This window comes from Delphinapterus leucas, chromosome 10, assembly GCF_059928025.1.
Source record: "Delphinapterus leucas isolate spDelLeu-1000000601 "Yukka" chromosome 10, BTC_Dleu_Yukka2, whole genome shotgun sequence".
Classification (NCBI taxonomy): domain Eukaryota; kingdom Metazoa; phylum Chordata; class Mammalia; order Artiodactyla; family Monodontidae; genus Delphinapterus; species Delphinapterus leucas.
The window spans coordinates 77,694,439-77,706,585 of NC_143138.1; the positions used below are offsets into that span (position 1 = coordinate 77,694,439).

At 52.5% G+C, this 12,147-nt stretch overlaps 1 protein-coding gene across 1 annotated transcript; it reads right to left on the bottom strand.

Annotated features, from left to right (window-relative positions):
• Positions 1-112: 112 nt before the first annotated feature.
• Positions 113-3,440, bottom strand: FEZF2 (FEZ family zinc finger 2). The gene is made up of 4 exons (XM_089918166.1): positions 2,084-3,440; positions 1,595-1,729; positions 1,260-1,392; positions 113-376 (listed from the first exon to the last, which is right to left on the bottom strand). Exons 1-4 carry the CDS (start codon positions 2,930-2,932, stop codon positions 117-119), a joined length of 1,377 nt encoding a protein of 458 aa, XP_089774292.1. The 5' UTR covers positions 2,933-3,440; the 3' UTR covers positions 113-116.
• Between the last annotated feature and the right edge of the window lie 8,707 nt (positions 3,441-12,147).

Genomic DNA, 12,147 nt, shown 5'->3' on the forward strand with positions numbered 1-12,147 from the left:
CCTTTCTGCTATAGCTTTTTTTTTTTTCTCCTTTCTTTTAATTTTAGAAATAAGTTTATACGTGTGATCTGTTTGGGGGTTGGATAGGGCCGGAAGGGAGGGCGAGGCGGTAGCTCTCAGCTCTGCACTGTCCGAGTCAGGTCCTTTGTGCAGGGGGTGGTGGGACCCCCGCTGTCGTGGAGTTTGCGCACGTGTTTCTTTAAGTCAAAGTTTCTGCAAAACCCTTTTCCGCAAGTGGCGCACGTGAAAGGCTTCTTGTCGTTGTGGGTGTGCATGTGGAAGGTCAGGTTGTAGACCTGGTGGAAGGCCTTGTTGCAGATGGTGCATTTGTACTGCTTCTCGCCGCTGTGGGTCAGCTTGTGGTTCTTGTAGTTCCCTACAGGAGACCAAAAACAAAAAGGGGGGTGGGAATGAAGTGGGACGGGGAGGGGCCGGGTGTCCCGGGGTTGGCTCAGGTGCCCGCGCAAAGAAGGCGACGCTTGGCTAGGCGGGCGCGACCTCTCCGAGTGAAGAAGTTGTCAAACTTCGTACGCGTCAAGCCCGGGGCTCTCACTACCGGATGAAGGGCCGAGTCCCGCGTAGCCGACCCGCGTCCCAGCCCCGCCGGGGCCTGAGGCCCACACAGCGTCCCTCCCGCTGTGCTCCGCCGGCCCGGAAACTTTTGCGCTGCCCAGAGACGCATGGGGTCCTTCTCCCGGCCGCTGCCTCGCTCGAAGAAATTCGCATGAACCCGGGCTTCGTCCCTTGTTATTATTTTTCTTCTCATTTTAAAAGTTACTCCCTCTGGTCCGCTAACTACCACTTGGATATCCGAAAGTGCCTTGGAAAATCCAAGCGGAGTGTCCTGGAGACAGAAGCGGTTTCCCCCAGCCTAAACCTTTCCCGGGAGGTGGATTACGCCTCGATTTTTTTTTTTTTTTTTCATTTCAGAAGAGAGTCCCGGCTACAAAGGGACGCTTTCTCTCTAGCGCAATACCTTGTATTTCTCCTACTTCCTTTCCCTCTGCCCCTTCCTTCCTCCCTTCCCACCTCCCAAATTCGGAGTCTCCCCGTGCAACCAGACTGAGTCCAGCGAGGTCTACTAACCCGGCCCGGAGAGCTTCCACCCAAACCCTGCACAACCCGATTCCAAAGAAATGCTGCGCCGGAGCCTGCGGCTCTCGCGCTCCCTCTCTCCGGATCCTTCTTTGCCTTCCCGCTAGCGGTGACCCGCCGAGTCCCGAGGGGAGGTGAGGAGAGGGCCTTGCCCCGCACGTTACCTTTTTGGTGAAAGCCTTTGCCGCAAAATTCACAGACGAAGGGCTTGTAGCCCGCGTGGATGCGAATGTGTGTGTTGAGCGTGGAGCTGCGGTTGAAGGCTTTGCCGCACTGGTTGCATTTATGCGGCTTTTCCTGCGGAGAGGGGCGTGTGCACCGTGAGGCTGAGGCCCCGGCCGGGAGAAGCCACCTCGGGTGCTCCTGGAAGGGGCACCTTGAAGGGACAGGGGCCCCTGGTGGGGGTTATTAGGGGATCCCTTGGTCATCCTCTCCCCAACGCCGTCGCTCAGTCTCCGGGTGTTGGGTACGGGTCGGGTCGGACCCGGGGGCCACGTACCTGGGTGTGGATAATTTTGTGTCTGCAGAGCGTGCTGGCCTGGCGGAAGCCTTTGCCGCAGACTTTGCACACGAACGGTCTGGCTCCGGTGTGGACCGGCATGTGGCGGGTGAGGTTATAGTGAGCGTTAAATACCTACGGAAGCACACAAGGGGGCCTTGTGGCGTGTCTGTCCTGAGAGTCCAGAGTCAGCCTGGGGAGGGCACAACCTACCTCCCCCAACCAAAAACCCCCTTCGGAAACCAGAGCCCTTTTCATTTTGCAAAGAGCTTCCCAACCCACTGACTGCTCGTGCCAGTCCCATGTGGCCGCTGACAAAGGCATCCCCATTTTACAGAATAGGAAACTGAGGCCCAGCTGTGCCCCCAATTCGAGTAGACAGCTACTGGGGCGCTCCCAGATTCGAGAAAGGGGCCGTCCAGGCTGCCCCCCCAGGGAAGCAGCCGCCACTGTTCACCCCTCCCGGCCCCCGCGGACCCTGGGCCTCACCTTGCCGCACACCTCGCAGGTGAAGTTTTTGGGCTTGCCGTCCGCGGAGCCCCCAGGCAGCTTGCTGTGGCCCTTGACGCCGCCGCGCTCGGCGGTCAGGGCTGAGTTCTCCTTCAGCACCTGCTCCAGTGGCGCGGGCAGGCGCTCCTTATGGGCATAGGGGGCCGGATGGGGGAACTTGTCTGAGGCCAGGCCGGCCAACTTGGCGTTCTCCAGCAAAAAGAGCTTGGGGTGCGCAGCCAGGGCAGCGGGGGCCTGTGCGTTGAGGAGGCCGGACGGGAAGAGGTGGCCGCCCAGGAGCTCAGACGGCGGGTACGCGGCAGAGTCCAGGTAGTTGAAGTAGTAGAGCGAGCCGCTGGCCGGAAGCCCCACTGCCTGGTTGATGACCTGCGGCTTGATGACCCTGCCCGCGGGTAGCGCAGACGGCGCCAGGCCCAGCTCGGCCTTGCAGCACACGCCACAGTTGGTTTTGCACAAGCCGCTGGCGCCGCACACCGGGGCCCCCCCGCCGCCGCCGCCGCCGCCTCCTCCTCCGCCGCCGCCGCCCGCCCGGAGGCTGCTTTTCCAGAGCTCAGAGTAACTGAGCAGCGTCTTGGACGGCACCTCGTAGCCTAGGGGCTGGAGGGGGATCATACAGGGCAGCGGTGAGCAGAGGTTGAGCAATTTCTTGCCCTGGCCGCCGTCCGCCTCCAGTGCCCCGGGTCGGGGCTCAAAGGGCGCACGGGGCTCCGACGTCTTGGCCATGATGCGCTCGATGGAGAAGGCCAGCGTCTTGGAAGTGGCCGGCGACGCTCCAGCGCGCGGGCAGGCCGGGGGCACCATGGTCTCCAGGGAAGCCGAGCTTGCCATGGCTCGCCGAGCTGAGCCGTACCGGACTGGGCCAGGGCGCAGCCTCTCTCCACTAGGTCTGCATTCCAGAAAAGGCAGGGAGGGAAACCGCAATTTAATAAGCACCTTGTAGGGTCCAGGTCACCCATTTGCATTCAAATGAACAGGGGCAGAACAAAGTGCACCCAAGGGTACCAAATTACCGCCCATTAACCCGGCGCGCAAAGGAACCCACCATCCCCTGCCCTGGGACTTTGAAAGGGGGAGAAAGGGGGAGGGTTTACAGAGGAAAAAGAGAGAGGGAGAAAAAGAAAGAAAGAAAAGAGCCTCAAATTAACCCCCCGAGCCGCTCCCTGGACCCCGGCCTCCGCCACGCGTGCTGGGAGCTGGAGAGCGAAGGGGCAAAGTTAAAGAGCACGAGGAGAGCCACCTCGCATTTACCTCTTTCCCCCACCGCCAAGGAGATGCGTTCCGAGCCATGCAGCCTGTCTCCTCTGTCACATTTTGATGGCAAACATCTTCCCCTCCGCGTGAGATCACTGTCTTTTACATTCAGCTGACATCACATGAAGTCACTTGAAGTGGAATGACATGGGCGGCGGCGCGGCTCCTGTAGCGGCCCCTGTGTTCCACCGCGCCTGCCGGCCGCCGCCGCCACCGCCCCTCAAACTTTAAAAGGAGGCAACTGGCGCCCGCGCTCCCCTCGGGAAAGTGCGAGCGGTTCGCGAATCGGCAAGGAGGGAAGAGACGGGAGGGGGAGGGGGAGGAATCGTGATGGTTTTGCCGGTGGAAAAAAAAAGGCGGGGGGAGCCCAAACCCAGGCAGAGTTCCGTGCGTGATTCACAACTTTGGGGGCCTACAGGTTTAGGGGATGCGGAGAGGGCAGGGGGTCCCGGACTCGCCGCCCCAAAGGGCCCCCGGGTGTCCGTCTAGTCGCCGAAGTATCCCTTAGCCCTCTGCAGCCGAGCTGGGCATCGTGCTAATAAACTGCCATTTACCCACGGAGCCGGCGCCAGCCGCGAACACGCGCAAATGATAATTACCTCATTAGGATGTGGTGCATGGACGCGGGCGCCGCGTTTGGAGGGGGGAACTTGTTAATGGGGAAATATTAATTTATGCAAAAACAACGAGCTCGCCTTGGCTGGCGTCGGAGGTCGGGAGAGAGCTCCTGCCGCCTAAGGACAACCCCGTAGCATCCGGAAGAGCAAGGCCGCGCGCTCAGATCCCGGGGGCTTCGGCGCCTGGCGGGTGCGCCTCCCCCTCTCTGGCCGGCTCTCCGCCTGCGGCTGGGGGAGACTGCACTGCGAGCTGGAGGGTCGTTTGAGATCTTAATCGATCAGGATCGCTGATGTGTGATCGGATTTCTGAGGCCAAACCCGGCTCCGCTGCTGGTTTAGGGCTGCGGGCGAGGATTCGGAGGGCAGCTCTCCCCGCTGATAGGTACTTACTGTTTGTATAGTTGAGAAGGTCCAATCTCCACCTGTTTAAGGAGCAGATTGAAACAGCAGAACCTCCCCTGGATCCTATTAAAACGTTTTTCCTCCTAAGGCCATTCAGTCGAACCAATTTTCCGAAGTGATTCATAGAGCTGAATTCTGCCAAGGCAGCTCTTTCACTCTTAGCCACTAAAGCACCGCGTGGAACCGGGTTTTGTGTTTTTCTAAAATAAAGAGAAGGATTATCAGAGGGGAGAGGGAGGAGGGCTGAAGGGGGGCGGGCAGAGACTTAGTGTGGCCAGAGGTACACGCAGAGGGAAGAAAAGGCCCTTTTCTAGACAGGCCCCAAGTAAGTTCGGAGGAATTCAGCGTTTTGTGCCTCGCGCACAAAAGCAGCGCGCTCCGCGCTCGGTTTGGAGGGGCTGAATTCATCTGTTTGCAGACCATTCCACCTGCGTATCACAACAAACTGCTCAAAGACGCTCCAGCACTTTCAACAGGCCGGGTGCTCTTGGCGACAACAAAAGTGATGGAGGCTGAGGGTTCTTATGGGGAGGGGCATAGCGGCTAGCAAGAGAGCCAGGGAGAGAATTAGGTTTAGGAAAGGAGCGGGGGTGGGGGGGGAATGCAGGGGTTAAAAAAAAAAAAAAACTTTTGGAGGGTTTTGTTTGCGGGACAATTATATCTTGCCAGCCGGCTTTTGCAAGACCACGAGCTTTGTAGCCGTAACTACAGTTTCAGAGGATTACGGTGGGTATAATATGAGAAAACAGGGTTGAGAGTTTGCTAGTGAATTCCATCTCCGAAGACATACGATCTTGTGGAGCCCAAGAAAGTGCTGGCGGGGTGGGGGGGAAGAAAACCCTCTCCTTTTTCACCCAAGAACAGGTCTCGAGGGGCTGAGTACCCCTTCCCAGGCCTCTCTGCCGCAAAACATCCCAGGAAGCGCATCAGGGAAGAAGACAGGAAAGGTCTAATTTTAAATTCAGGCAAACCATTCCTTTTTCCCCTTCAGAACTCTCTCCTACCCACTCCCCTTCTCACGTGTAATTGCAGACAGGATATTGAGGTGGCAGGTAAAGGAAAGGAAAAGTGTACTTGGAAAGCTAGGATGGGGAACAAAGAGAGAAGTCTCCGAGGCAAAGTGGCCTGGATGGCAACTGCCGTGGGTTAATTTGTCCACGCTGCCAAGCTTGGAAACTACCCCTGAATTCGGTAGTCTTGAATCTGTTCCCCAACATCACCACCCCTCCACCCCACCCAACCGAACTTCCAGATTTCAAAGCTAGAAAGAGGCTAGCTCCTCGGGAGGAGAACATTTCCATACAGCCGATTTCATTTAGATGTTCAGAGAGGCAGAATTCCAGACTCAGTATACCCCTATCCCTGTGTTAACGTGAAAACAACACAGATGAACTCCTCCCACCCCACCCCACCCCATCACCACACACGAAACCAGCCAGCAACTCACCGGGACATTGAAACAGTATCAATACACCGGCAGGGTCTCAAAACCCGAATTTCTATCCCGACTTTCCTGTGGATCCCGTTCAGCCATCAGCACTGCACCCCAACCCCCTTTCCAAACTGGGTAATTGTTGATCTCGGCAGCAGCTCCAAAGATCTGCTGGTTTGAAAGCTCCATCAGGCTGAAAGCCTTCCAAAGGCTTCCCGTGAACCTGCGTTGCCATCCCTAGCGCTCTTTGTAGCTGCATAAGCCATCTCTCTCTCCCCCAGCATCACAAAGGAGTGCTACCTCCACAGAAAGAAAACATTTGGGTAAAAACAAGTTGCCCCTAATGTGCCTCTCTTTCCAAATGTTGGGTGAATACACTGGCTTTTATGAAAGTATTTAATTAGCTTCCACAAACTTCTCCTTCCCTCGCCTGCAGATTATACTGAAGTGGAGGGTTGGAAACTATTTTACACCTTGCCACTCACATGTTAATTAATCTCTATCTAACCCTAATTGCAGTTTATTCAAGCACCGCTCAACAGCTCACCCACACAATAAACACTGATCCTACTTTTATACATATTACTTCACGTTAACACATTGAGTAATTAACTCCAGTACCAACTAATAGTGCAAACAAATATTTTCTGTAAACGAGATGATTTCAGGCAGAATAATAGAGGACTGGGGAAACGTGGCACTCGGTGGAGGGAGTGCTGAGATTTCGATTTGCTGCCCCCAACCCTCCAAATTCATTCTCAACCACAGCATCTTTTTTTCCCCTGAGGCTGAAATGCTTTAAAACAGGGGGGAGGGGACACTATTAAAATTTGACGATTTTAGGGAGTTGTTGGAGGGGTTCTGTGAGAACAAGGATAACTTTTTTCTACCTACACATTTTCAGTGAGGGGAAAAAAAGTCCAAAGTAACTCGACATGAAGGGCAATAGGAGGCTGCAGAAATACACCTGTATTTCAGGGATGTGGATCCTCTTATGCCAAAGTTTTCCAAAGCCTCCCACTATAAAGAAGTCCTGTCCTTTTAAGCAATGGTTTTCCGATAGAAGTGAGCAGAGACTGTCGAGGCAGATTAGAAATCCCAGGCTCTCTCCCAATCCAGACTAGCACACAAGCTCCACTTTGGAGGTGCCGGTGCCTTGGAGTCTCAGACGCAAGCGAAGCGCGCGAACTGGAGGCACGTGGCCGCGGCCCAAGCGAGGCCCACTAGGCCTCGCTCAGCGTGCGCTCAGCCCCAGGGGCCGGATCATGAGCTTGGGCACCCGCAACCCCGGGGCACCCAGGCCTGTGGTTGCCGGCCTTGCTGGACGGTGCGGGCTGCAGCCTACCGCGCTCGGCCTACGAGCTCTGGACCCACCATGGGGTCCTTCTCCGCCGTGCGGCCTCAGCTTCCGGCCCATCTCCTTCTGGGCGTCTCAGCCGATAGCCAGACGCTTTCGCTCGGCCCATCTGGCCCACGCTGGGGCCTCCACAGCTCGGGCGCGGTGGGGAAACACTGCCAAAGTTAAGCCTGACGCCCCTCGGCAGCCTGTGCTCTTCCCACGCTGCAGAGCGGGGTGCCAAAGCCCGGTGCTCTGCAGCTCCGCTGGGTCTGACCCGGACCGCGACCTCGGGGATCTGCGGCTGTGGGACGCCGCACCCAGGCCAAGCCACTCGCACACTACTGATTGCGGATCCAGGCTCAAGCAAGGACTGGAGCGCAATGTTTTAATTGAAAGCTCAGGTTTAAGCACAGCTGGCGGCTGTCTATTGATTTTGCAGAGGATTCTCTTGTGGAAGCATATTAAATATGACTGGCACGGCTAGAGTCCTCCTCTTCTGCCCCCTCCCTCAGGCCTTTCTATGGTCATTAACCCGAACACTGTAAGGATGACTTTTGTTTAAAAAAAATTTTTTTTTCTTTTTTAATGCCAGAAATCGCCCTCACTTTAGAATAAATTACTTAGCAGATGCCTTCCTGGGGTGTAGACAACCTCAGAGGAAAATCCCTTTCTGGAGCAAAAGCTCACACATTTGCACTACTTCTGGGATCACAGAGGGAAAAGGCAAGCATTTCTACTCCCCAAAAGTGTTGCAATTCCAGCCCTGGTGGCTTGTATCTCTTGGTTCTAGATGACAAGAGGCACTGTTATTTTAAATACCATTATTATTATTATTTCCTCACCCGATTATTAGGTTGCAATACATAATATAGCGTCCTGGGCCATCTCCCCAGGGAGTTGAGTAGCTTGGGGGCAGACGGCTCGCTTGAGGCTGCTGAGTTTGGGGAAACACCCACTGGGCAGATTTGATATTTTCTCCCCGCTGCTCCGTAACTCGTTTGGAAACAAACAAAAAACCGAAACCAAACCAACAAACCCAAACCAAACAAAGTTTACGGTTTAAGGAGTCTCCCTCCCTCCCTTCCTTTCTTACTTCTTTCTAAGGGGACATTTAGGATCTGATTTACACGGTGCTGCGCTTAACCGCTGAAAATAGATTAACTTCTGAAGAGAAATTCTTCTGCGATCCTTTTTTTTTCTACCCCAGGAAGCATTTTATTGAAAACATTCGAACCGTCTTGCCAGTGGCTGGCTTGTCCGAGGCGCACGGGCCTCCGCCTTTGGTGCGCGCGGTTAGCAGGATTAGTGCGGCCGGGAGACAAAGAGCCCCAGATACCCCGGCCAAGCGAGGCCGGGCACGCCCGGAGAGGTACCGGGTTCCGGGTACCCGCGCGCAGCGCGCGGGCACCGTCTTGGGCCCGGGCCTCCAGGGACAGATGGGCCAGAGCCGTCTGCATCTGCCCGCGTCCTCGGGGATGCTGCGGCGCCCACAGCCAGGGTGGCTGCGCGCCCGTCCCACTGCACCCGGCTGTTTCGCAGCGCCCCTCGCATTCGGGTACTGGTTTTCACCCTCGAACAGGAGAGGCGCCTATAAATCAAGGGCAGCCGGCTTTGCAGCCAAGTAGGACGGGGGAAGGTGGTGCAAACCTATCACGATTTCCAGAACCCTCCCAACCCCCTTCACGATCACATAAGAGGACTTTCACCGCGCCTTCGGAAATCTGGGCAGTGTGCGCGCTCCTAGGCCAGAGGGAGTCTTCCAAAAGAGCAGATCTGCAGTCCCTACGCGCGCAAGTTTGGTACGCTGTCCTCTCTGCTTTAGAGGCATATATAACCACACACGCGCATATGTATGCATATTGTGTGTATATGTATATATACCTTCACTGCTATCGACAACCCTTCACTTAAAAATGCCGTTTGATTAGGACTCTGATCCAATACCTGCTCGCAGCAATTTGCCAGCGGACGTAGTCGGGGTGGGGTGGGGGGAGGCAGTCTTCTCTCAGACGCCTTTTCCTCTTGCCACGCGGTTTTGACGTGCAACCCAAAGGAAACAATAGTTTACAAAGGACAGTTGTGATATATTTTACACACCATGTACGTATATACATATATACGAAATATATATATATATGAAATAAAAAGGCATTTTTGGTGATGGACAGACCCTGCGTAGTTCGGGTACTGTCGATTTCTAACTCCCTGGGAAGACGGCTTAGGATCGTCCGCGTTATTTAACTTGGCAGCCAGTTAAACTCCGCGGTGGAGCCTGCCCAAAGGTATTAGCGTTAAGTGCTAAGAGCTGGAGTTAAGTCGGCAGTGAAAACGACGGGCTGGAGGGGCCAAAGGGGTGAGAAGAACTGATTCCAGTTTCGCTCAAACTTCTGGAAGTTTGCCGGCCTGAGTAGGTCTGAGTTGGATGGCCCACTGGGTAAGAACCCAAAACGCTGTGATCGCTGTACAAGCGAATCACTCGGTTCTGTTTGGTTGGTTTGGTTTGGCTTTGCTAGAAACTTCCCAGGTATGCGTGAGAATGGAAAAGTTCTTTCCTGCCCAGGTTTCTTGAGTTCTCACCAGTTCAGCCGAATCCCATCTTCTGAACCTCTCCTAGGTAGATTTCTGTCTGCGTTCTCTACCCCGGAGTTTGCATTTTGGCTTAGGTAAAGACAAAAATGGGAACTGCAAAAATGCTGAGTAGAGCTCCACCAACCGTGAATCAGTCTCTTTCTTCCTCCGCCCCTGTCTCCTCCCACACACAGACCCTCCCTCTTTGGGGGTTTAGCTAGGGTGGCAATCAGTAGATGATTACTTATTACTGAGGGCCTCTTACATGCCCGGCACAGTACTAGCTAAATACCTGCTCTAGTCGTTCTCATTTCTGTCCTATGAAGTTAGCGTATACAATCAATGGGCCCACCATACAGATAACATGTCCAAGGTCACATAACTGGCAAGAGATTGTTTTCAGAACCCATATTCCTAAGACCATGCAAAAAAAAAAAATCCAGCTAAACAATTAGCCTGAATTGGCTGGTGGAGTGTAAATTGGGACACTTTGGAAAACTGATTGGCTGTATCAATTAAAGTTGAATGTTTGCATTCCTAACAACCCAGCAATTCCACTCCTAAGTATATACCCAACAGAAATGTGTACTTAAGCTCACCAAAAGAGAGGCACTAGAATGTTCACAGCAGCATGATTTGTAATAGTCCTACACTGGAAATTTTCTGAATAACCATCAAGTGCAGAATCCATAAATAAATTGAGTGGTCTGTTCACAAAATGAAATACTATATACATCAATAAGAATCAACAAACCACTGCTATACTAAACAGCATCAATGAGTTTCACAAACATAATACTGACCAAAGGAGCCGGATCCAAAAGGCTACACACTGCATGATTTCATTTAAAGTTCAAAGTAGGCAAAATTTGGGCACACAAGGCTTCTGGGGTGCTGGTAAGGGTTTGTTTTCTGATCTGGGTTCTGGTTTGTGAATATTTTTTGAGCTGTTCATGCTTATTTGAATATTTTCTCTATGTTTGTTATGCTTCTATGTATCTGTTAGATGCACTTATTTGTTCACATTTTAATATATATTATACTACCTCTATATCTGTTAAATAAGTGAATAATCAGCCTGAATTTGTCGACTTGCCCCCCTCCCCCAGTTTCCCAAAGAGATACTACTCCTTACCTGCCTCTTGAGTAATGCACCTTGAATTTCTTCCTCTGGATCAGACAACCACATCAATTAGTTGGCCTCTTACACAGACTTAAAAACAAGCTGCATCCAGACTTTGAACACAATCGTCTTTGGAGCCTGGGCAGTGGATACAACTTCAGGGAACCTGCAACGGGCTCAAGAACGCTTAATCAGGGGAGCACATCTGAAGCATTCTTCTCACCCAAGACCTCAGTACAGGGGTGGCAGCATTGAACTTGGACCTGTACCCTTTGCTGCAGGTGAAGCAGGTAAAGAACCTCTGGCCAGGAACTGCCTCACACTTTCCAGAGACCCAATCTGGCCGCTTGTGCTGGGAGATGGAGATCAGGTTGAAGGTAGGAGGGTGGGGTATGGGATGTTTGTACGAACTGGCATTAATAGAAAGCCTTGGCAAGTCCTTAGAGCTTAACTCACTGGGTCTTGGCCCTAGACGACACCAGGGGAAAAGAGAATCTTGGCTCCCTGGCAAGTGACCCAGTTAGCAGAACTAACAGTTCTGCTTTGGGAGAGGATGGGGAAGTTTATTTTAGCAGGAAAAAGCCTTGGGACCCAGAAATCAAATACTTGACAATCCCTTTGTGCAAAGCAAATGTGAATTCTGGTGGTGGCAATGGTTGCAAATCTGATCTCAGCACTTTAAGAAAGATATCAAGTAGAGTTCCCCATGCTCTACAGTAGGTCCTTATTAGTTATCTATTTTATATATAGTAGTGTATATATGTCAATCCCAATCTCCCAGTTCATCCCTCCTCCCGCCCCATTACCCCCTGGTAACCATAAGTTTGTTTTCTACATCTGTGACTCTACTTCTGTTTTGTAAACAAGTTCATTTGTACCTTTTTTTTTTTTAGATTCCACGTATAAGTGATACCACATGATATTTGTCTTTCTCTGTCTGACTTACTTCACTCAGTATGACAATCTTTAGGGAACTCTACTCAATACTCTTTAATGGCCTATATGGGAAAATCATCTAAAAAAAAGAGTGGATTTATGTATATGTATAATTGATTCACTTTACTGTACACCTGAAACTAACACAACATTGTAAATCAACTATACTCCAATAAAAATTTTTAAAAAACAAGAAAGTTTTAAAAGTTAAAAAAACAAAGATCTAAAGAACCTACAGCTAAAGCAGTTAAGGTGGGGGCGAGGACTAAGGGCTGGTGCTGTAACTTACATAGACTAAAAAGATAAAAATTCTCTGCTTCTGAAAGAGTGAGACAAGATAAGACCCAAGGTGATGTAATTCATTCATTAGTTAGC